We start from the raw sequence: 21733 nt of genomic DNA on the forward strand, positions 1-21733 counted from the left end.
TTCCTGATAACACCAAGGCTTCATTTGCGCATACGCCTCCCTTCCAAGTTACTAACAAATAACTAGGCCATTTCTAAAGGCTGATTTGGGCACTTCACTGGTAAGGGTACTTAGTACAGGTCACCAAGATAAACCACCCTAGCAAATACATCCCACAAAAGGCATGAGTAGATCTAGGGTTTGACCAGTGAGCCTCAACTGAAATGTTCGAGATGAATCCATTGTCTCTCCAATGTGGAACTTGGCATGAGACCATATGTTGTGTTCAAAATAAGATTCCTACATCAATTAACCCAAATTTTGCAACAACCTGAATTCTCAGATGCCGGACCTGTATGAGCTATACAAATTGGCCTATATTTTGTTAATCATGGGAAAGGCATACAAAGCATTTCCTCCTCAGCACAGGAATTCTCGGGCTCCCTGGCTTCTGAGATCTCACCTGGTTCGTATATCATGCTCATTTATTTTCAGATCTATCTGAACATGTATAAGGACTAGAAGCTTGCTTTCAAAACTCAAAACTAACAAAAAGCTGAGATTTTCAGGCTGCTGGATTTTGTGTCCAGTGCTGTTTCATATACATGTGTGTGGTGCTTATTACAGAATATGCAGAGGCCTTGCTCGGTTGCCTTGGGTGGGAGAAAGGCCCGACTCAGCAATTCTCCAACATATAATTCTTAAAAAATAGAAAAGTGCAAGCAGGGACTGGGATAGTGGTGGTCTTTATTCAGAGATATCAAAACAAATGCATGAATACCCTCATTCCACTTTGGGGCTCAAGGGGGCTTCCCATGGGCATAAGTTTGGTGCAAACCAAAACAACTATTCAGCGGACTATGGAAATACTGGGTTGGTTGCCTTGCTGAGGTCGGAGGATTTACAAGGCATCAGCTCTTGTTTTGGCGGCTGCAGCAGCAGCTGGAATGAGGAAGAACACTGGAATGGCACTGTTGGCTCCCGCTCAGCATTCTCACAAATGGTTAAAAGAGATGTCCGAAGGAAGGTGACAAGCAGGTGTGATGGGGGTGTCCACCTGCTCTTTTCAATCCCCAGGATCAGGTAGTCGGCAGCCCTGAATTCAGAGTTTGTGCTTTTGGCTCTTTTTTGGCTATTAGCCACATATGTATCCTTCCTGAACCATTCAGATCCTGTAAAATATGTCAATGGCCAACTCGGCATCTTGTAGCTAGGCAGTTCCCAAAAAGAACCTCTTCCTTTGGTTTTGCTTATCTATCAACTCCAGTGGAGGGTTTTGTTTGTTTTTTAGTTGGAAGTGAACCACCCACCCCTCTGCTCTTTCCACAGCACTTGTGTGATTTCATAACCCTTTCCCCGATCTGTTAGCGAATTGACCAAAGAGCTCCAGACAGCATGGGAAAGTGAAGTAAGCCACACCTTCGAAGAACGGGATGTTGGGGCTGTTGCCTCCGAATTCCTGTCGCTTAAGAGCCACCAGAACCTCCCGAGACTTGCAATTCTAGCCACGTAGAACATGAGGCTTCAGCCAACAGAATGCAGGCGACAATCTCCGGGGACTTTTCTGAGCCGGAACTCCGGAGGGGGAGGCAACAAAAATCCTGTCTTTTGCAGTCGGCAAGTCATGTCCTGTCCTGTCCCACAACTTCAGCAAAAGGTATTGGCCCCACGGTTCAGAGCAGCAGCCTCAGAGAGCCGTCGACTGCTTGATGCTATGGAAGCTGACGCGCGTTGGGGAGGTGGGGATGGACATGGCCCTGGCGACTCTGGCTCGGATGGAGTGCTTGTCCTGCCACCGGTGCCATCTCTTCCGGACTGCAGAACGAACCTGGGGAGACAAGCCACAAATACCCATAAATGTACTGTAAATAAAGGGGTAATCTGCCAATTAAAAAGGGGTGACAGATTTAATGGAGAACAAGGCTTGTGAAGGGATGGGGGACGGACCACCAGCAGCCTTTCAGGTGCTGCTGGACTACAACTCCCATCGTCCCTGTCCATTTGGCTGTGGCTGATGGGAGTTGGAGTTCCAAGTACATCTACAGGAAAGCTTCAGCAGGTGGAAGAACTTTGGGGTTTTGTTCCCGGCGGTAGAAGGGGCTGTACACACTGAAAATATCCTTTCCCAAAGTTATCCACAGCATAGGGGTGCCTCTGTGAATCTGTAGGACTAGCAGCCTTCTTATATTAGTAGGCTACTGGTGAGTTAATCAGGACTAATGGCCACCTCTGATTCCATAGGGTTGCCAAGGATGAATATGTAAAAAAAAAAATTCCTTTAAAAATGTGAGTGTCACCATGCAGTGTAAAATCTTAACTTTCCTGGAGCTATTCCACCTGATCCTACATGCAGCAAGAGAGGGGGCAACATAAAATTCTTCAATTTGAAATGGATTGGTCATAGAAAAATTGCTCAAAGGGAGAGACGCTGTAGCATGGTCATTTTCCTGAGCTTTCCCCTGCAGGGATGTTTTTGACAAAGAGGCAGTTTGTACTGCTTCATATGCAGAAGCACCAGTTCTGCTGTCATCCTGTTCTCCTAAGCATGAGGTTTCACCCTCTGCTTTGGGATGATTTGTCTCTGCCCATAGTAATTGATCTCGCCCCTGTGCCAACCCCTTGATCTGGCAATTCATCTGTTTTTCAAAAGGCTGTATGATAGATTGGGCAGCATGCAAGTTGAGACCCAGCAAGCCTCCCCCGTCTCTGCCCACTCATTCCCCAACCCTGGCTCACCTCGCTGTTCAGGAAGCAGTAGAAGACAGAGACAAAAAAGCCCTGATTAGAGAAGAAAGAATAGCATAGTCAAGCTTTGGGAAAGAGAGAAATAACCGCAGCCTTTTGCACCATGTTTCCTGTGGGCACTTCCTAGGGGGCTATTTTTCATTTTTAAAAGGCAAGTGCCAGATGCTTTGATCTGTAAACCTTGCCTTATAATCCAAGATGTTTGGGAGATGGGTGGGGGGAGAGAATAGACACAGAGTGGGGAATGAGATGCAATCTTCACATAATGAAATCTTTGCATGCTCAACAGCACAATCTCATTACTTTGCAAAGACAATGCTGAGATCTGGACCATGCAAACAGGTTTCCTAGAGCCCTGGGAAGAGGAGGAGGAACATGATGAGGTTAGTAAATAGTCCCTGGAGATGGGCGTGCAATGATTCTACCAGAGCCAAAACAAAACAAATTCCCAAATCAGATTTAAGTATTGTTTCTGTTACAAATTTTTCATATGGAAAGTCAACCCTTGGGAGATAAGCCTTGCAAGTGAATTTTAAGGAAGTTTCATGCTGCCGATTTTGATATCTCAGTGTGGTCCCCCCTCCCCGTTCTAAAACCCATATATGTCCAACAGAAGCCCTAGTTTGGAATTGCCAGCGGGTGGGGATAATGCGATTTAAAACAACATCTAAAATAAGTACATAAATACACTGAAGTTATTGCAAGCAATTTCGAGTTATAAGATTTTGTATGGATTTTGCACCCCTTAACCCCAAATGCATTTGGGCTCTAGTTTCCACAAGGTTTTCCATACCTGGAAGGACTCCAAGACAGAGTTGAAGTAGATGAAGACTACCCGGGATATTTCATCTTCACCGGGGTTGACGAAGAAAAGCATGTAGGTAATGCCCAGCAAAGGAAGGAGCACAAGGGTAGCCTTCACAGCTTTTCTGAAGGAAGAGCACAGGACTTAAAATCCAAGCGAGTTCCAGACCGGCACCCCAGTGTCCCCTTGCCAATGGTTAGGGTTGGATCTACACATGTAGCAGAATGAAGTGGGAATGAGGTGGTAGAGTCCAAAGGGTGGACTGAGGCTAGGATCCCATTCCTGAATTCTCATACACACACACACACACCAAAGCCACTTCCTGCAAATGGGACTCTATAGCAGCAAATAGAAGGATAGCTAGAACTTCTCCTAGTGTGCTTAGACTTCCACTTGCAGGGAACCTTCCACAAATAACAACACTTGAAAATGATATATCCCAGGCAGCAGTCTAACAGCTGCATTCTGGATTAGTTGTAGTTTCCGAGTCACCTTCAAGGGCAGCCCTGCGAAGAGTGCATTGCAGTAGTCCAAGCGGGAGAGGGTTGGTCCCGGTTCAGGGCAAATTCTAGAATTGACCTCTGGCTCAGAGTAAGCCCTGAGCCTTACTTCCTGCGTCTGGGTTACCAGACTCCTGCCTTTTAAAAGTTAAAAGGGCTGATGAGCAGGGCTTTCTGTAGCTAGGGAGGGCAAGTGGGCCTTCTCTTCAGGACTCAGTTAACAGAATCAATTAATTCTGCAAAGCAATAATAGAAACCTGCTCAATTTGCACAACATATTTGAGTCGAGGAGTCAGAAGAGTGGTTTAGCATAGCCCCTATCATAAACTCTGGCCACCCATTCTCCGCCTGTGCTCTTGCACTGATACCTGTACTGTATTGTCTCTGAGGTGGTCGAGGCCCGAAGCTTCGTCATCAGGATTCTGACAATGTTGAATAAAAAGATAAAGTTGATCTGGAATAGACACAGAAACGAGATTAAGTGGTGGAGTAAGTGTATAAAGAAATGCCTCCATCACCAATGCAAAATGACATTTTGTCACATCCCCCATCAGGGTGGCACCCGGGGCAGGCCACAACCCCCGCAGTATGCCCCTGCACACCTGTTCTCTAGGGCAAGTTTTCAAAATCAGCCCGCGCTTGAGAACCACCTGAATGGATCTCAACAGAAGTAACATTTCCAGTCCGGTTTACTCTCTCTTCCACTAGGGGGAGCTACTCTCTCAGGTATTGCAAAAACAAATGGCCATTATTTCATCTGACAGAACAATATTAATCTGAAATCTAATCTTGCTTTAAAAGTTTTCAGAGCTTAGTTGGACTTCGGAGTCAATGCTTTTTAGGAGTGGAAATAAGGAGCTGGGGGTGGGGGATAGTGACAACCACATTCTGGATGTGATGCAAAATAAATCCTCTCAGTTAATTTATCTGTCTCCCCAAAATATGCCAAGCTCCTTTATGAAAAGCAAGGTGGGTGTGTACAGTAAATTTATTTACTGATCAGGCCACAGAAATTTGTATATGGCCGTTTGAAATCTGTTTCATTGGCTTCAGAAGCTCCATCTCTCCTTACAGTTTTGACTGTCCACTGTTTGCAAAGATTAGATATGTAGAGGATTTCCTTCCATTTCAAGCTGGGTTGTTTTATTGGGCTGCCAGCAAATGCTGAATTACTTCTTGTTGCAGAACAGTTTGTTAAAGCAAATGTGATTGATGGTTTTGCTGATAAATTAGGTCAATGACATTTCATTCCACTTGCAGCGTTTTGTATTTGTCGAACCCTCTTGTTTTGGCCCACAGCAATAAGTAAAGACAGATCTAACATTTTAAGAGTTGCAGGGGTGGGCTTGACAGCCCATATATATATATATATTCCTGCCTTAAGGAGTAAAAAATAAATAAAAATGGTCTTGCAGTTCCCCAGAGAGAGCTGGGAAGAAGCTGGGTATGGGGGATGCCCAATGACTATTGTCTCAACACCACCAACTCATAAGTTACCACCCCACTCCCAAGAAATCCCTGCAGCACCTTTTAAACCAGTTTTCAAAACGCTGGAAAAAATTAGGGGGGAAGCGTGTCACAAGAAAGATGCATCTCTTGCTTTGTTTTGTTTTTTAAGGACCTCCTTCCATGGGAAGAGAAGAACATTTGAGAACTGAATTCCTTTACCTGGGAAGCAGCCCTCATTTCCATCGTTTCACTTACCTTGTACTTCTCAAGTCAGGTTCACACTATGGGTTTAAAAGCCTACGGAATCCCAAACCCACTTATCTGGGACTTAAGTCCCACTGAACTCAGCAGGACTTTCTTCTGAGTAGACATGGTTAGGGTTATGCTGTCACACCCTGCTGGGAAAGTTCTCAAAATATTCTGTATGTCTTCATAACAAGATTATATGTACACACACACACACAAAAGCACACACACACTTTTATGTTTGTGTTTCGGGAGTGAGATCAGCATGTGAAATGGATTGCACCTATATATGAAATTGAGCTTTCTGAGTTCTATAGTAATGCCACAAAACCCCTCAGAAGTGTTTTTATGCATTTGGCTTGCTTTTTATTATAGCAAGCACTGTAGTATTACTCCAGCCTTGTCAATAAGCCAAAGTTACGGTGGACGCTCGGGTTGCGAACGTGATCCGTGCGGGATGCATGTTCGCAATCCGCAGCATTCACAACCCGTGTCTGTGCACACACGGGTTATGATTCGGCACTTCTGCGCATGTGCAAAGCGTGATTTAGCGCTTCTGCGCATGCGCGACCGCCAAAACCCGGAAGTAACCTGTTCCGGTACTTCTGGGTTTCGGCGATCCGTAACCTGAAAAAACGCAACCTGAAGCATCTGTAACCCAAGGTATGACTGTACTAGTCTGCTAAGAGGCCAGTAGAACGCCCCTCCTGTGCAACCAAGATGGAAACGCAAGCTGCTAGCCTCTTTGTGGGCTTGTTCAAAAGTTGCTGTCTATCAAGCAGACGAGCAGAGGGAGAGATGGAGGGATCTGTTCTTCCTGCACCAGCCCCCTCACCTACGTGGAGTTCCTCATTGCCTGCAGCGAGCAGGTGAGTGCTTTAAAAAAGATGAAGAAAAGGCAAGAAATACTAATAATGGCCTCTTCTAACATAACAAAGGAATGCTGGGAGGTGATTCAGGGTTTCTGAAGAGGTAATGAAGACCCTACTTTACTTTGTCTCTGAGAAAGAGAGAATGAGATTGAGATGGAAGAATAGGATCGAGACCAGCTCAGACTGAAAGTTCTCCCAGAGACAGGCTGCTTTGATTTAACGTTTGTCCAGATAACACACGAGGAACCCTCATGCCTTCTTTCGCTCTCTGGCCTCCTCCAGAAGCACTAATCCTGGAGGAAATTAGGCATGAGGATTCAGGAAGTGTTACAAAGTGGCTGCCCAGAGGGCAGAGGCGGCAGCAGTCTCCTCAGGCGGCGCGGCAGGCCCTCTAACTAGACAAATCGCCTCCGACTTTCCCCCCCAGGCCTCTGCATCAGCCTAGGCTGCCTGATAGCGGCTGCTATTATCCTCATCAAATAACATCATTAACAAATTTGCTGGAGGCAGGGGAGGTGTGCGAATTGTGCTGTGTTCAGTTGGTAGCAGTGCCGGTGGTAGTGTTGAGCTCGCGCAAGATAGAAATTGTGCCAAGATGGCAAAAGCAATAAGGAAAGGAAGAGTGGGAGGGATAGATGGAAGGAAGAGCCCAATTAGATGTGATGCAGGAAACCTTTGGATTATTATTTTTTAAATTTAAAAACCATGTCTGAATTTGATGTGGATCAGGTGGTCAAATACAAAACAGGGATGGAGGCCTCCAGCATCTTTAATGGTTGTTTATTTCAGCAGGTGGAGCTTGTCACATAGGCTCTATCGGCTGAAAATTCCCCTTTGCTATGCAATTTATTAAAGGTGCAAGACCCCTCCTTTGCATCAGGCCACCCTAGGTGTGGAGTGCTAATTGTTTAATCAGACACTGAAATGCAGAACGCCTGTATGCATGTTGTTAAGGGTGTAACATCGGAAAATTCCACTGGCGTATACTCAGCTAGAAGGAAGCTCTCTCTCAGCCTCTAGCTGGGTTGATAATTAACTGTTGTTCTTTGCTAGCACTCACGTGAGTGTTTAACTTTAGATCACATGATTAGGGTATTCAATTGCAAATCTGCCATTTTGAAGGGGGTTGCCTTTTGTTCCCAGGCATAGTGAGAGAAGGATGTAATAAGAAGCCTCTCCAGGCTGGATGCAGTGTAATGCAGGCTATGGGAAAGACAGAGCACTGATCTCAGCTCTGGTTATACTTATATATTTAAGAATATATTCTTGGATATGTACATGCTTTATACGACGTTTTGGGTGTACCATTGATTTTTTTGTTCTGTTTTTGAAGAAGTTTGGTTAGTAAAGCTTTGAATAATAATTACGAGTCTGGACAATTTTTATTCCAAAGGGAGTCAGCCTTTATGGAAATTGTCCCCTTTAAACTTTTTTACCTGCAGGGGAAGATATACTTGAAGCCAATATCCCCCCCCCCCCCACCATAAGTGAAAAAAGCAGTGATCAAATTCAGAGTCCCTTCCAGGAGTGCTGACTCTAGGGAGCAGGCTGTCGTCATGCCCCTCAATATTCCTTAGCAGGGGTCTCAGCCCTGCAAATGTTGAGGGGGTAGAGGAGGCCAAACAGCTGAGCCAGCACAGCATCAAAGGCAAGCTCCTCCTGAGTGTGAGAGAGGAGGAAACGTGGGCATTGAAGCTGGGCAAGACCTGCTCGCAACTATGCGCATGTTGGGCATGTGATGTCACAGGCATGCCATGCTGCTGGGCCCCCCTGATCTTCAGCCCAAGAGGACGCCTCTGGTTCCTTCCCATCTAAGATGTGTGAAGATGAAACTATCAGGCCTGGTTTAACTTCGTGCACGGCTTGCATCACATCTAGTTTGGCTGAAAATAAATTTAAAAAGTGACCCTCCTAGGCATACTTCCAGAAGGACCAGATGCAAGAGAATGACAGAGCTATTGTATTTGGGTAGAACAGGAAATTTTAGTGCAGAATTTCCCATCGACAGATTGGCCCGGCCCCTATGATCAGCTTTTGCTGCCCATGCTCCCATTTCTGCACAATTATGAAAAGGTACTAGAGTCTTGGTCTCTTTTGTTCTTACATCACCTTAGCCACAAAAGCAGCCTCCAACCCCTGCACTGCACCCCGAAAAAGTATTGAGAGTGGGAAGGAAGGGACTTCCGCTCTTACCAACAGCACCAGTATCATGGGACCTTGGTAGATGTAGTCAGTATAAATCCCTGCTCGTTTTCCAAACCAGCACCTGTAATTCGGAATGCAGAGCACAAAGAAACCACAGTGAGGATTTAACTTCATCCACGGTTGAAGCTGAACCAGAGTCCAGGCTTTAAATCCATTTCTGACACAGGATATAATAAAGAAAGAGCATCTCTGGGCATGGGCAGAGTGCTTTTCCTTGGCCAAAACCTCCTCCTAACACATGTAGGATAAGGAAGAAGAGCTTCAAGACTGGAAGACCATGACCTAAACTGGATAAAATGAAAAACGTACGGCACATTTCACACATATCTATTTGATGAAAACAAACAGCCGGCATATTTAGGGATAGGTAAATGTCAGGAAGTGTCAGAAGGGGTGGTTTTTAACCCTTCCTCCCATGCCATGGTCCCAATGAAAATAATCACCCACACCCCAATACTGCTGTTTGCTCCCAGAAGGAAACAGCTGCTACCACCAATGTCAGGCTTCCCTGTCAAAACAAATAGCAGCTTTGGGGAAGAAATGAAACCAGTGCAGTTGCGAAGGAGGAGTTGGGAAAGAAAATGAAACCACGCCCTACCCATGCATGGTACCCCTACCCTGATCAGGCCCACTGTCTCATTCCTGCTATTTATTTTCTCTTTCTTTCTTTCTTTCTAAAAGCAAGACACATGAAACCATGCATTTATTGCATCACCCAGCTTGAACCTCATAATCTGAGTTACTGTCACCACTCACCACCCCTCAAGACTGTAGTCGCTGGGAAAGAACAATTTTTTAAAAACCCGCCAAGAAGACCTTTCTAAGTGACTTGGAACCCCAAACAAGAGGGTGGGTGATTGGTTTCAGCCATAGCCGCAGCCAGAACTTACTTGAAAGCGAGAAGCCATGGCTGATAATTAAGGCAAATGGCGGCCAGCCCAAATCAATCCTGCTCGCCTGCATGATTAATGGCCATGGAAGCAACTTGCCAGGGGGCTGCTATGTCCTCCATTAGCAAGTCACTGGGAAAGCAGGATCAAGGGCCCAGAGGGAAAGGCATAAGACCCTCTCATTAAATCCCAGGCTGCTTTAACTGGGGGGGACCTCCCACGATGGTGTTTCATTAGCAATGCCCAGTGCTGTGTTTACACTTTAAAAAAAATAAATCACCAAGTAGTTTAATTCTGCTACCTCCATAAACTCTGCAAATTTGTCTGGATTTGCTGAATCTTCCTATTTCAGCCTACTTTTTCTAGCTACAGAACAGAGAATCGGGGAGCGTGCTGAATGTTTATTCCTTCACCTCTGCTCAACCCACTACGAAGGGCCAAAGGATGCAGAGATGCTAGGAAATTTGGGATGGGACCTCTAGCTTGTTCAAAAATTCTGTTTCTTATAAAAGTAGCTGCAGGGGTTGGGTGGGGAGAGCAAGCTGGATTTGAAATGCAGCGCTTTCCTGATTCTAAGTTGCTTGCGACACTCCCACAAGGGGCTGCCCACTTGCCAATCACCTGACATCATAATCATGTCAGGTGAGTTGTTTTCGCCCTGGGTGGATAATGATGATGATGATGATGATGATGATGACAATAAATTATTTATACCCCACCCTTCCTGGTTCAGAAAACCAGGCTCAGGGTAGCTAACAACAAATTTAAAACACTTATTTGATGCAACAAAAAATAGCACAAAATACAGTATAAAATGTGAATAACAATAAATTCAGAATTCAAAAGTCAATTTAGGGGGGAAATCCATCCAATAAACATTAGATGATCACCAGGGCTAGCTGGCTAAATTAGTCCTATTTGGGCCAGCGAAGAGACCAGGGGAGAATTAGCTGTGGGATCCCAGAGCGGGTAATCTTCATAAAAAGGGGAGGGGGAGGGAAGGAAGGGGAATAAAAGATCAGACTAAGTTCAAATTGAAAGCCAGGAAGAATAGCTCTGTCCTACAGGCCCTGCGGAAGGAAGTTAAATCCTGCAGGGCCCTGGTCTTATGGGACAGAGCATTCCACCAGGTTGGAGCCATCACTGAAAAGGCCCTGGCCCTGGTGGAGGATAATCTAACTTCCTTAGGGCCTGGGACCTCTAAACTATGATTATTCATGGACCTTAAGGTCCTCTGCGGGACATACCAGGAGAGGCAGTCCCATAACTACGAGGGCCCTAAGCCACAAAGGGCTTTAAAGGTCAAAACCAGCACCTTAAACCTGACCTGATACTCTACGGGGAGCCAGTGCAACAGATACATGGCCCTCAAAGCCCTGACAACCAGCTGATTGTTGGCGCTAGCATAGAGCCAAGCAGGGCACTCACTCTACACAGGTCTTTGCAGGTGCCACTGGTCCTACAGGCTTCTTTTCGGCCCAGCCGTTGCTTTACCTGCCTCACCCCTGACATGTGACATCAGGTGGAGGGCAGGTGGGCTTGGCAGAACAGCCCGATGGGACTAATGGGGAGTGCCTAATCTGGCCCACTGGTCAGAGGTTTCCATTCCCTGAACTAATCCTATCCATTGGGACTAGGATATCCCTGAAATTTAAACACCTACATCCAAGGTTCTCAAAGTAGATGGTACTACCCACTGGGGGATGACAGGATTACTTAGCAGGGTGCCAAAAGGTGGCAAGGGGGTGCTGGAGATGTAAATGACTATCAGACTGTGAAAAGCTGGTATCACTGGATCAAGCATTCATCAGTTTTGCTGATTAATTAAACTAAGTAATTGGACTTTGAATGCACGTGCAATTAATTGCCACTGTTTCAAATTTCATTGCATTATCATCTCCCTTAGTGGGTGGTGCATTTCACTATTCTGAGTAGTGCTTTTTATAGGTTAGGGAGCCCTGGGGTGAGTTTACGGAATGAAAGGAGCGGTGGCCTCCAAAAAGTTTGGGAGCCACTGATCCACATTCTTGGTGCAGGTAAACAGCTTTTTGTTTGGTTCATGGGCAGTTGGAGTGGTAGTTGGCAGAATGGGGGAAGAACACTGCTTGCCTGTAAGCAAGGCCACTCCTGATTTCTTGCTCGTCTGCTAAAATCGCCCCCAAGTCTGCTCCTGATTGCCTTTGTGCAAAGCGGAGAAATGCCAGCAGAGCTTCCCTCCTTCCACCCCCAGATCCCTCCTTGGCACCCACTCCAAGGCTGTGCAAGCCTGCTCTAGAAGCCATTACCATAGCAGCAGAAAAGCAGGATGGGGGGGGGGGGGGAGAGAGAGAGGCTAGGGCTGACTTACTTCTCATTGTCATAGTAGAGTTTCCCAATGGCCCAAGCGATGATGATGGGGAAAGGGATGCCTGTGGATGAAAGCAAAGACAGGTCTCAGGGCATCCGGTGAGGAATGACCTAGCATTAAGGCAAGGGGTTGTGGTAGTTGGGGGAGCAAATGGGATATCTGGCCTCAGCTCAGGGACCCACCCATACCGAGCGAAACTATCACGGTGCTATTATCTAAGCTCAGACGCAGAGCCTGTTTTTTCTTGCGTGAGGCCTCAGTGCTCCTATAATGAGTGAGAATGAGAGTGCTTCTGAGCATCTGCAGAGCAAATAGGTTAATCTGTGCCCTTGGAATCATCGCAGCTCAGCCTCAGGCCCTGTTGCCCATACTAGAATGCATGATGGTGCCCCTGAGCATATAACAAAGGCACACTCGGCTTACTCGCACTCAGTCCCTATGGCTTAACTCCAGAATGTGCTTTCAGATTCTGGAAAGGTATACATGATAAACAAAAAAGTACTCCTGAACCTTAGCGGAGTTCCGAGTCTAATCCAACCCCCTTGAATCTTTCGGCCAACATGGGACTTGAACCCACGACCTTGAGGTGGAGAGTCTTGTACTCTACCAACTGAGCTATCCCTTTGTCACCCTGGCTACCCTGCAGGATATGCTGCAGCCACCCCTCTCCTTGCCACTCACACCAGCCGATGCAGATGAACATCCATTTCCTCAGCTTGTCTGTCGAATAGGTGAGGACAATGGCCGTGTGAAGGTAGCAGCCCTCGCCAAACATCCAGAAGAAATTGGTGACGTGGAAGTAGTTGTAGGCAGCTGTGACGAGGCGGCACCAGGGCTGTGTGTGGTGAGGAACAGGCAGAATGGATGAATTAAGAGGAAACAGCCCCGCAAATCCTAGCCACAAGGAAGCCTACCCTACCTCTATGAGGACACAGCTACTCTGAACAGCTTAGCATCGTCCCCTTTCGCCTGCTAACGGCTGAACATTCATAAACAGTGAGGCTGAGGCTCCATTCTTCGGCTTTAAAATTCCCAACCCTTCAGATCGAAGCAAAGCCAACTGCAAGATAGCTCAACTCATCTGCAAATAAGCTACGGCACACTCTCAAGATGATAGAGCTCATGGAAATTCAACTTTCTTTTCACACACTAAGGAGACCTTGGCTGAACCTCAGCTGCTGGGTAGCTCAGATCAACAGACTTGAAAGCGTTCCTTGGCTCAGCCTTCAACAACATGGCACCCTCTAGAAATTAGGGGTGGCAATTCCACCCAGCCTCAGCCAGGCTGCCTTAGCTTCTGCTAACAAATCCAACAAGGAGATACCTGGATTAGAATTTCATTTTTGGTCGTAGGACGGTCATGGTGAAATACCCTGCAATTTAACTTGCAAATATCTGACAGGTTTATGGGCCTGATCAGCTGGCTCTTTCAAACTCTTAAAGACATGCCAATGTTTTCAAGGTGCTAAAGCAAAGTGATCATGATCATGTTGGTCTATATACTAATTGGTAGCATTTCTTCCTAGGCCTACCTGGAGAAGCCAGGAAGTGATCCTGAAACCTTCTGCATGTTGCAAAATGCTCTACCACTCAGCTCCAGCCCCTTGCCAGAGGCCTTATCACCTAGAGATTCCATATGTCTGGATTTTTCCGTACATTACTGGGATTTCAAAGGAGGAATTGACATCGGAGTGAGGGGATTTCCAAAAGGCAGCATTTTGTTCTGGATCTTAGGCAAGTCAATTGAGAAAGCGTGTTTTTTGGTATTTTTTTGTGGGGGGAAGCTCAACAACTTTTGGGGTGTCCTGGTTTTTATTTTTTGAATTATGGCAACCCTATCATCACCAGCTCAGAATACCTTAGGGCTATACACTATAGATCAGGGTTTCCCAAACCTGGGTCACCAGCTGTTTTTGGACTACAACTCCCATCATCCCTAGCTAGCACGACCCGTGGTCAGGGATGCTGGGAATTGTAGTCCACAAACAGCTGGAGACCCTGATAGAGATGTACGTTTTCAAGGCTTGACTTTCATATAACAGGTCAAGAAGCAGTGACCTCAAAGGTCATGGGGAAAGTTTCTCGATCCCCCTTGCTTTTTTTGTTTTGTTTTTCAAAGTTCAGCAGGCATCCAAGCCAAATTGCTAGCACCAGATTTGAGGCCAGGCTGAGGAGAACCTACCACGTTGCTTTCATGGACTTCTGGATTCATGGTGAGCTGGACCACAAACCACGTGGCGTTCCGCAAAATGAAGGCAGTGATCAAGTTCCAGTGGATAATGTTTCGTAGGCACCGGATGCTCCTGGAGGAGAAAAGGAAAGAGCGTGCAAAATGGCAGCACAGGCCCAAAGGATGAACTGCCCCACTCTCAAGGCAGAACCCCTCCCCTCGCATGTTACTGCCTTGTCCCTACCCCTCTCTCTCTCTCTCTCTCTCTCTCTCTCTCTCTCTCTCGAAGAGTTTGGATTTGATATCCCGCCTTTCACTCCCCTTCAGGAGTCTCAAAGCGGCTAACATTCTCCTTTCCCTTCCTCCCCCACAACAAACACTCTGTGAGGTGAGTGGGGCTGAGAGACTTCAAAGAAGTGTGACTGGCCCAAGGTCACCCAGCAGCTGCATGTGGAGGAGCGGAGACGCGAATCCGGTTCCCCAGATTACAAGACTACCGCTCTCAACCACTACTCCACACTGGCTCTCAATTTTTTAGATCAGCCTTCCCCAGCCTGTCACACCCTCCAAATGCTTTTGGGACTTCAACTCCCATCAGCCCCAGCTAGCATGGCCGTGTAGTGTGTAAACATCTGGCCAGCGGCAGGCAGGCGAGGGCTGCTTCAAATGATCTCGTGGGCCCTTTGGCCTGACTCACCTCAGGCGCATGAAGAGGATGAAAGCAGCTATCAGTGCTGCCAGGGAAATGCAGTGCCCAAGGTAGTTGATGATGACAGCAACATGGTAGTGCAACTTGCTTCTCTTCTGTAGGGGGAAAGGCAGGAAAAGGTTCAGCATTGGGCCACAATAGTATAGTAATTATCATTTGCAGTCCAATTCCTTCAGACCTTTTCAAAGATAATGCCACAATAGTCTTACTTTCTTTCACTAGTCAGTGGTGGAAGCAGCCTCCATTAAACAACGAGAATCTGCTTAGCCATTACCCTGAATCCAATGCTTTCCCTTTCCTCAAACCAGAGATGGGTAGATCTGGCGCCCTCTAGGCATTGCTGGACTACAACTCCCATCAGTCCTAAGCATGGGCAACGCTGGTTGCAATTGGTGGGAAACGGACTCTTAGCAACATCATGAGAGCCACAGGTCCCTTTAGCTCCTTTATCATCATGCTGACATTTAGATCATCTGTGAAATGATCTCCTCCTCCTCCTCCTCTTCTGGGTTTAGCTAACAATCTTTTATAAGGAGCAGCATAAGTGGTAGTCAGTTCAAGAAGTTGCTTTATACTGAGCCCAACCATTGGTCCACATAGCTCAGCGATGTCTATACTGGCTGACAGCAGCTCTCTATAGTTTCGGAGGGAGACATCCTCCCAGCCCTCTTAGAGACACCAAGAACTGAAATCTGGAACCTTCTGCATAAAAAACATGTGCTCTACCACTGAGCTACAACCATTCTTCCTGTTCTTTACATGCGTGGGAATAAGATGCTTCCTTTAGCCACTCCTGAACCATCTTCCCATAGGTTTTACTAAGTAATGGCAAGCTCCAGGGATACTGAGCATCAGAGGGTCTGAGAAGAACTGTGCACAATGATCGATGGAAGAGGACAACAACAAGAAGAGTTTGGATTTGATATCTCACTTTATCACTACTTGAAGGAGTCTCAAAGCGGCTAACATTCTCCTTTCCCTTCCTCCCCCACAACAAACACTCTGTGAGGTGAGTGGGGCTGAGAGACTTCAGAGAAGTGTGACTAGCCCAAGGTTACCCAGCAGCTGCATGTGGAGGAGCGGGGAAGCGAACCCGGTTCACCAGATTACAAGTCTACCGCTCTTAACCACTACACCACTGGCCATACCCTCCAACAATGAAAAGAGGGACGTCACATTCCATAATGATTATTTTACTATTTATACCCCACACATCTTACTGAGTTGCCCCAGCCATTCTGGGCAACTTCCAACATACATAAAAACATAATAAAGCATTAAACATTTTTTTTTTAAAAAAAAAACCCTTCCCTAAACAGGATTGCCTTCAGGCGGCTCGGGGGTTGGATAATTCTATACCCTCCAACATTTCTCCAATGAAAATAGGGACATCCTAAGGAAAAGTGGAACATCAAATCAGAAACTGGGATAGTTTCTCTAAATCAGGGACGTCCCTCGAAAATGGGGACACTTGTAGGGTCTTCAGTGTTTTTCCAAGAGTAGTATTTGGACTTAATAGGAGCGATATAGGAAAGGGAAGCAGCCCCGGAGCTGACTGGTCAGCAGGGTTGGTCTGTCACATTCATTAATTCATTCAGCCTTTATTGGCATAATGTCTTGTCACATGAAAGTGCTTGTAGAACAGGGCTGCCTTTTCCTGCCAAATGGGCTGCAAGAGTACTTTGACATTGAACCTGCGGGCCACACAGTGCCTTGTTGCACCAGGGGAAAAGGAAGCAAGGTCAAAACTGGGTGCCCTCCTCCAGCCTTTGTGCCACCTTTCGAAAGCTGGCTAAGTGAGGTTGCCGGGCTTTGGGATGGAGGTGCAAGACTCTGTCAGGGTCCTAGACCATCTCATCTACTTCCCAAAGCTTGAAAAGTGCTAGCTAGGATTTGGGAAGGAGGCAGGAGGACCCTATGACCCTGTCAGAGCCTCATGCCTGTTTCCCAAAGAAGAGTTTGGATTCGATATCCCGCCTTTAAGGTGTCTCAAAGCGGCTAACATTCTCCTTTCCCTTCCTCCCCCACAACAAACACTCTGTGAGGTGAGTGGGGCTGAGAGACTTCAAAGAAGTGTGACTGGCCCAAGGTCACCCAGCAGCTGCATGTGGAGGAGCGGAGATGCGAACCTGGTTCCCCAGATTGCAAGACTACCGCTCTTAACCACTACACCACACTGGCTCTCACTTACCAAAGCCCAGTACTGCTGGGCAGGGGTGTCAAATGTTGCTGAGGGCCACCAAAACAGGCCTCAAGGGCCACATGTGGCCCCTGGGATGTGCCTTGGACCATCCTGTTGTAGAAGGAGGGATCCTCAGAGATGTGGAACAGAGTACCATGTGGAGAAAAACAACTTGCAGCCTTCTGATGTTTAAGATGCTACTGTCCTCTCACAAAGGGGGGGCACAGCTATTTTTCTCTCCACCCCCCCCCCAACATTAATTGCTAATTCACAGAATGGATGCAAGCTTCACAGCAAGACAGTTGGCTAATTTAATTATCCAGCCACCCTCTCCTGCGACTTCAACCCAAGCCCCCAGGGACAGTCAAATGTAATTGCCGCTGCGGATATATCATGTTTCCAGGAACCTTTTCTAAATTCTAATTAAGTGACAGCCTTCTGGGATTTTCCAGATAATGGCTACACCATGAAAACTCCTTGCACACCTCCTTCTCGTGCCCCTCCACTAAACACACATGCGCGCACACAAGCTGCATAGTCAGGAAATATATGCACCAGCCACTGGCTGTTGCTACGCAGCTGCAGTGACACTCTGCCCCATGGCAGAATCCATGGGCCAGGCTTAAGAGTAGGGACCCAGATCAGAAGGTTGAGAAGGTGACCACAAGCCTGAGATGACCCCACTATGAGGCGTGGCAAAGTGGTACATTCTGGGTACTATTAAGAGCAACAGAGAGAGAAGACGACAGATCTGATCTGTAGAGCTTAGTTCATTGGGAAAGTCTCCTTTGCATACTCACTTGATATATCCATGGGGATTAAAAGGCATCAATAAAACCAGAATCAGTACCTCAACTTTTGGGTCATTCAGCTTTAGAGCTAAAACAAAGCCAGCAGGTGTAATCTCTGCTTCAACTTTATTCTATTTATAAGATCTCTTACTTGCTCTTCATCATGAGGTCCCATGGCAGGTTACAACAATATAGTCATACAATTATGAAGACAAATAAAACAGTTCCGAACAAAAATGGAACAGTCTAGAGCAGTGTTTCCCAAACTTGGGTTTCCAGCTGTTTTTGGACTACAATTCCCACCATCCCTGACCACTGGTCTTGCTAGCTAAGGATGATGGGAACTGTAGTCCGAAAGCAGTTGGAGACCCAAGTTTGGGAAACACTGGTGTGAAGATTAAACAAGAACAACAAAAAAAGGAGGTGGATCCCTGGAAGCAAAAGCCAGGGTGAATTTTATTTATTTATTCCGTTTATATACTGCCCTTCATTCTAAGAGCTCAGGGCACTTCACAAGATAAGAACACAGGTAAAGTTATACTCTCAGAGGATTGCATCCAATGGTAACCCTGCTCAGAGTAGAGCCACTGAAATTAATGGACCCAAGTTAGCCATGCTCCTTGATTTCAATGAGTCCGAGTAGGACTAATATTTGAGTAGGGCAATTTCTTTGAGGGAAGTTGTGAAAGTTAATCTGGCCCTTTATATAGAGAATCCCAGGGACTGTGTTACTCAGGTGGTAGTGAGGCACGGTATGGCCGCTTTATAATGAAATATAGCCCTACTTGAAATGTATGGCAGTTCATACCTCCTCGGTGAGGATCTCCTGACACTGGGAGTAATTCACACGGATTGCCCAGCTCCCGTTTGCAAAGCATTCTCTGTACACATTGTCTGGAAAAGAAAAATGCAGACAAAGAGATTGAGAGAGGTCCTGGGAGTGTGACACAAGCTATGTGAGAGACTCGTTGAAGTCGCAGTGGTGGCCAGCCCTCCAGGACATTTGGCTGCCTGAGGTCAACAGCAAATGGCGCCTCTGCCCAACCCCCTTAATTAGGTATTATTATAATATTTAAGGCCTTTGTATACTGCTTAATCATCAGCATGTCTAACCTTAAGTACTCAAGGTTAGCCAAGTTATTTTCGTACCTGAGGCATACAGTCCCACAGGAATCTCTCCCCGTCCCTGACTATCAAAGTACAATGATAATAAATCAAACAACTAATAATTTGCTGCCATTTCATGACACTCGGAATCAGTTGCCTGAGGCCTCAGTTGCCTCTCTCTATCCAATAAGAGGGCTAGAACAAGATATGCTGACAGAACAAGCAAAACAATCCCTGGCTTTCTTATTTGAACCAGCCTGAAGTTCTAAGGAAGCCCTACTGAACAATGTGGGATTTGCCTCTGAATAAACATGCGTAGCACGGGGACATGGGTGGCGCTGTGGGTTAAACCACAGAGCCCAGGACTTGCCGATCAGAAGGTCGGCGGTTCGAATCCCCGTGATGGGGTGAGCTCCCATTGCTCGGTCCCAGCTTCTGCCAACCTAGCAGTTCAAAAGCACGTCAAAGTGCAAGTAGATAAAATAGGTACCGCTCTGGCGGGAAGGTAAACAGCATTTCCGTGCGCTGTTCCGGTTCGCCAGAAGCGGCTTAGTCATGCTGGCCACATGACCTGGAAGCTGTACGCTGGCTCCCTCAGCCAATAAAACGAGATGAGCGCCGCAACCCCAGAGTCGGCCACGACTGGACCTAATGATCAGGGGTCCCTTTACCTTTCAAACATGCGTAGCATGTGGTGGGGAACATAGTCATAGAATCATAGAATCATAGAGTTGAAAAGGACCATGAGGGTCATCTGGTCCAATTTCCTGCAATTCAGCAATCTTTTGCCCAACGTGGGGCTTGGACCCACAACCCTGAGATTAAGAGTCTTCTGCTCTACAGAGTCGCTGGACTCCATCTCTCATCAGCTCCAACCAGTGATGCCATTGGTGAAGGATGCTGGGAGATGTAGTTCAGGGCTACAGGTTCCTCATTGCTGAGGATTATCTTGTTAGTCTATAGAACAAGGGTGGGGAACCTTTGGCCTTCCAGATGTTATCAGATTACAACTCCCATCATCCCTGGGCTTGCTGGCTACTTGTAGAGTTGGGGTCCAACAACATCTGGAGAGCCACAGATTCCCCACCTTGTTACAGAAGTTAAGCTTTCGAATGACATGCTCTAAGTGTCAAACTGTGGTATTTAAATGTTTCCAGGTGGGTATTTATGGCAGGGTCAGTGCTTCACATGCATGCAGGTTTGATTCTATTTCTTTAGCTGTGGTTTCTGCATTGCAAGTGGATGGGCTAGATGACTCTACAAGTCTATGATTTTTTAAAAAAATTGGTACTGTCCACACAACAATGTTGGCCTCAAAATAGATGACTCTACAAGTCTATGATTTTTTAAAAAAATTGGTACTGTCCACACAACAATGTTGGCCTCAAAATTCCAGCCCGTATCCCTGTGCTCTATAATCCTGATCTACCCTTATTGGGAAAACCCAATAAGGAAATAAAATTGCTGACAATGACGTGTTTGTGATTATCTCACTGACCCATTTGCAAATTAAGCTCCTTCTTAATCATTCCCCACCCCCCAAACAATAAAACAAGATGTTACAAATTCAGGCTGAAGACTTATGGCTTACACACACATGTATCTCTGAGTGTCTCATAACTCGAGCCACTCAGCTGCAGTGCACTCAGTGAAAAGTATTGTTCTTGAGATAATGTGAAAGCCCAGCCTCTGATGTTTGATGAGTTTTCGCAGCCAAGTCAGTCTTTGATGCTTCTGCAGTCATTGTCTGCTGAAAGCGCCTCCCGCTCCCTTCAGAACGCAATTTGAAAAACACAGTTGATACAGAACATGTAATTTGGCCCAATCTAGTATTCTTTAGGACAAAGGTGGTCTGAGCAGCAGCGGAATTGGATTACACATAATCAGAGGGTGTTTTTAAATCGGGCAAAGTTCTTACACAATTGGCCTGTGACATAACCGTGGATAAGGTGGAGAAAATTGAATTTGCGCCTGCTGGCTTCACCCTTGACCTTGCGTTCATACTTTGGGATGAACTTGTGCTGGCTGCAAAGGGGTGGCAAGGAACTGTATTGGCGCCCCTCCCCCTGGGAAAACCACTTTGCTGCAATAGCCACATTAGAAATTACTGCAATTTACACGACCTAAGTACTCAAAGTGTCCCAAGTGAGGGCAAGGCGAGGAGGAAGGGTGAAGGAACTGCACACCTTTATATTGCGGTGCAAGAAGGACAGGACGTTTCTTCTGCATTTGATCTTGCCACAACACTCGCATGTCCTATATACAGTATATCATACCCTCCATAGTCTCCAGCAGTCTATCTTCACACCACCTTGCCATTTCTCCTACCCTCAGCTTTCAGCTCTTGTCTAAACTCACAATCTTAGACAGGGAATCTTAGAGAGACAACCTGAGACAGATTTCCGAGGTGATTCTTGTATCTGTGCTGGGCCTGTGCTCCTGGCAGGGGCTGGTTTCACTTAGCCCTAGTTAAGCCTCTTGGGGTTGAGCTTTTCTCCCAGCTTTGGTGAATTCCTCAGAGCTTCTTGGCCCATTTTATTTTCCTCAGGAGTCTTGCAGATAACCTTAGCAAAGATGGGAATGGCTGTGGCAAGTGAAGGTCTTAATAAGCTTTAGCCCCTGGAGAACGAGATGGGGGGGGGCACATGCATTGCTTTCCCCTCTTGACAGGAGAAAGGAGGGAAAGCGGAAAGCTAAACCTTTGTTGAAACTGTGTGACAGGATCGTTTTTGCTCA

At 46.5% G+C, this 21733-nt stretch overlaps 1 protein-coding gene across 6 annotated transcripts in view; it reads right to left on the reverse strand.

Annotated features, from left to right (window-relative positions):
• Positions 1 to 706: 706 nt before the first annotated feature.
• The window catches only part of LOC310661974 (corticotropin-releasing factor receptor 1), a 64923-nt gene continuing 43896 nt past the window's right edge, over positions 707 to 21733 (reverse strand). For 4 of the 6 annotated variants that reach the window (XM_083408733.1, XM_083408735.1, XM_083408738.1 and 1 more), the window contains 10 exons: positions 18699 to 18784; positions 14906 to 15012; positions 14221 to 14341; positions 12720 to 12873; positions 12039 to 12099; positions 8790 to 8862; positions 4398 to 4483; positions 3518 to 3653; positions 2716 to 2757; positions 707 to 1807 (listed from right to left, as the gene is read on the reverse strand). In XM_083408733.1, coding sequence (XP_083264859.1) covers positions 1667 to 1807; positions 2716 to 2757; positions 3518 to 3653; positions 4398 to 4483; positions 8790 to 8862; positions 12039 to 12099; positions 12720 to 12873; positions 14221 to 14341; positions 14906 to 15012; positions 18699 to 18784 — 1007 coding nt within the window. In that variant the 3' untranslated portion in view covers positions 707 to 1666. Of the gene's footprint in view, positions 1808 to 2715; positions 2758 to 3517; positions 3654 to 4397; positions 4484 to 8789; positions 8863 to 12038; positions 12100 to 12719; positions 12874 to 14220; positions 14342 to 14905; positions 15013 to 18698; positions 18785 to 21183; positions 21728 to 21733 lie in introns of those variants that run through there. The other 2 variants (XM_083408734.1, XM_083408737.1) reach the window with 2 other exon arrangements.

Source organism: Podarcis tiliguerta (assembly GCF_965153285.1).
Source record: "Podarcis tiliguerta genome assembly, chromosome: 13".
Taxonomy (NCBI): Eukaryota; Metazoa; Chordata; class Lepidosauria; order Squamata; family Lacertidae; genus Podarcis; species Podarcis tiliguerta.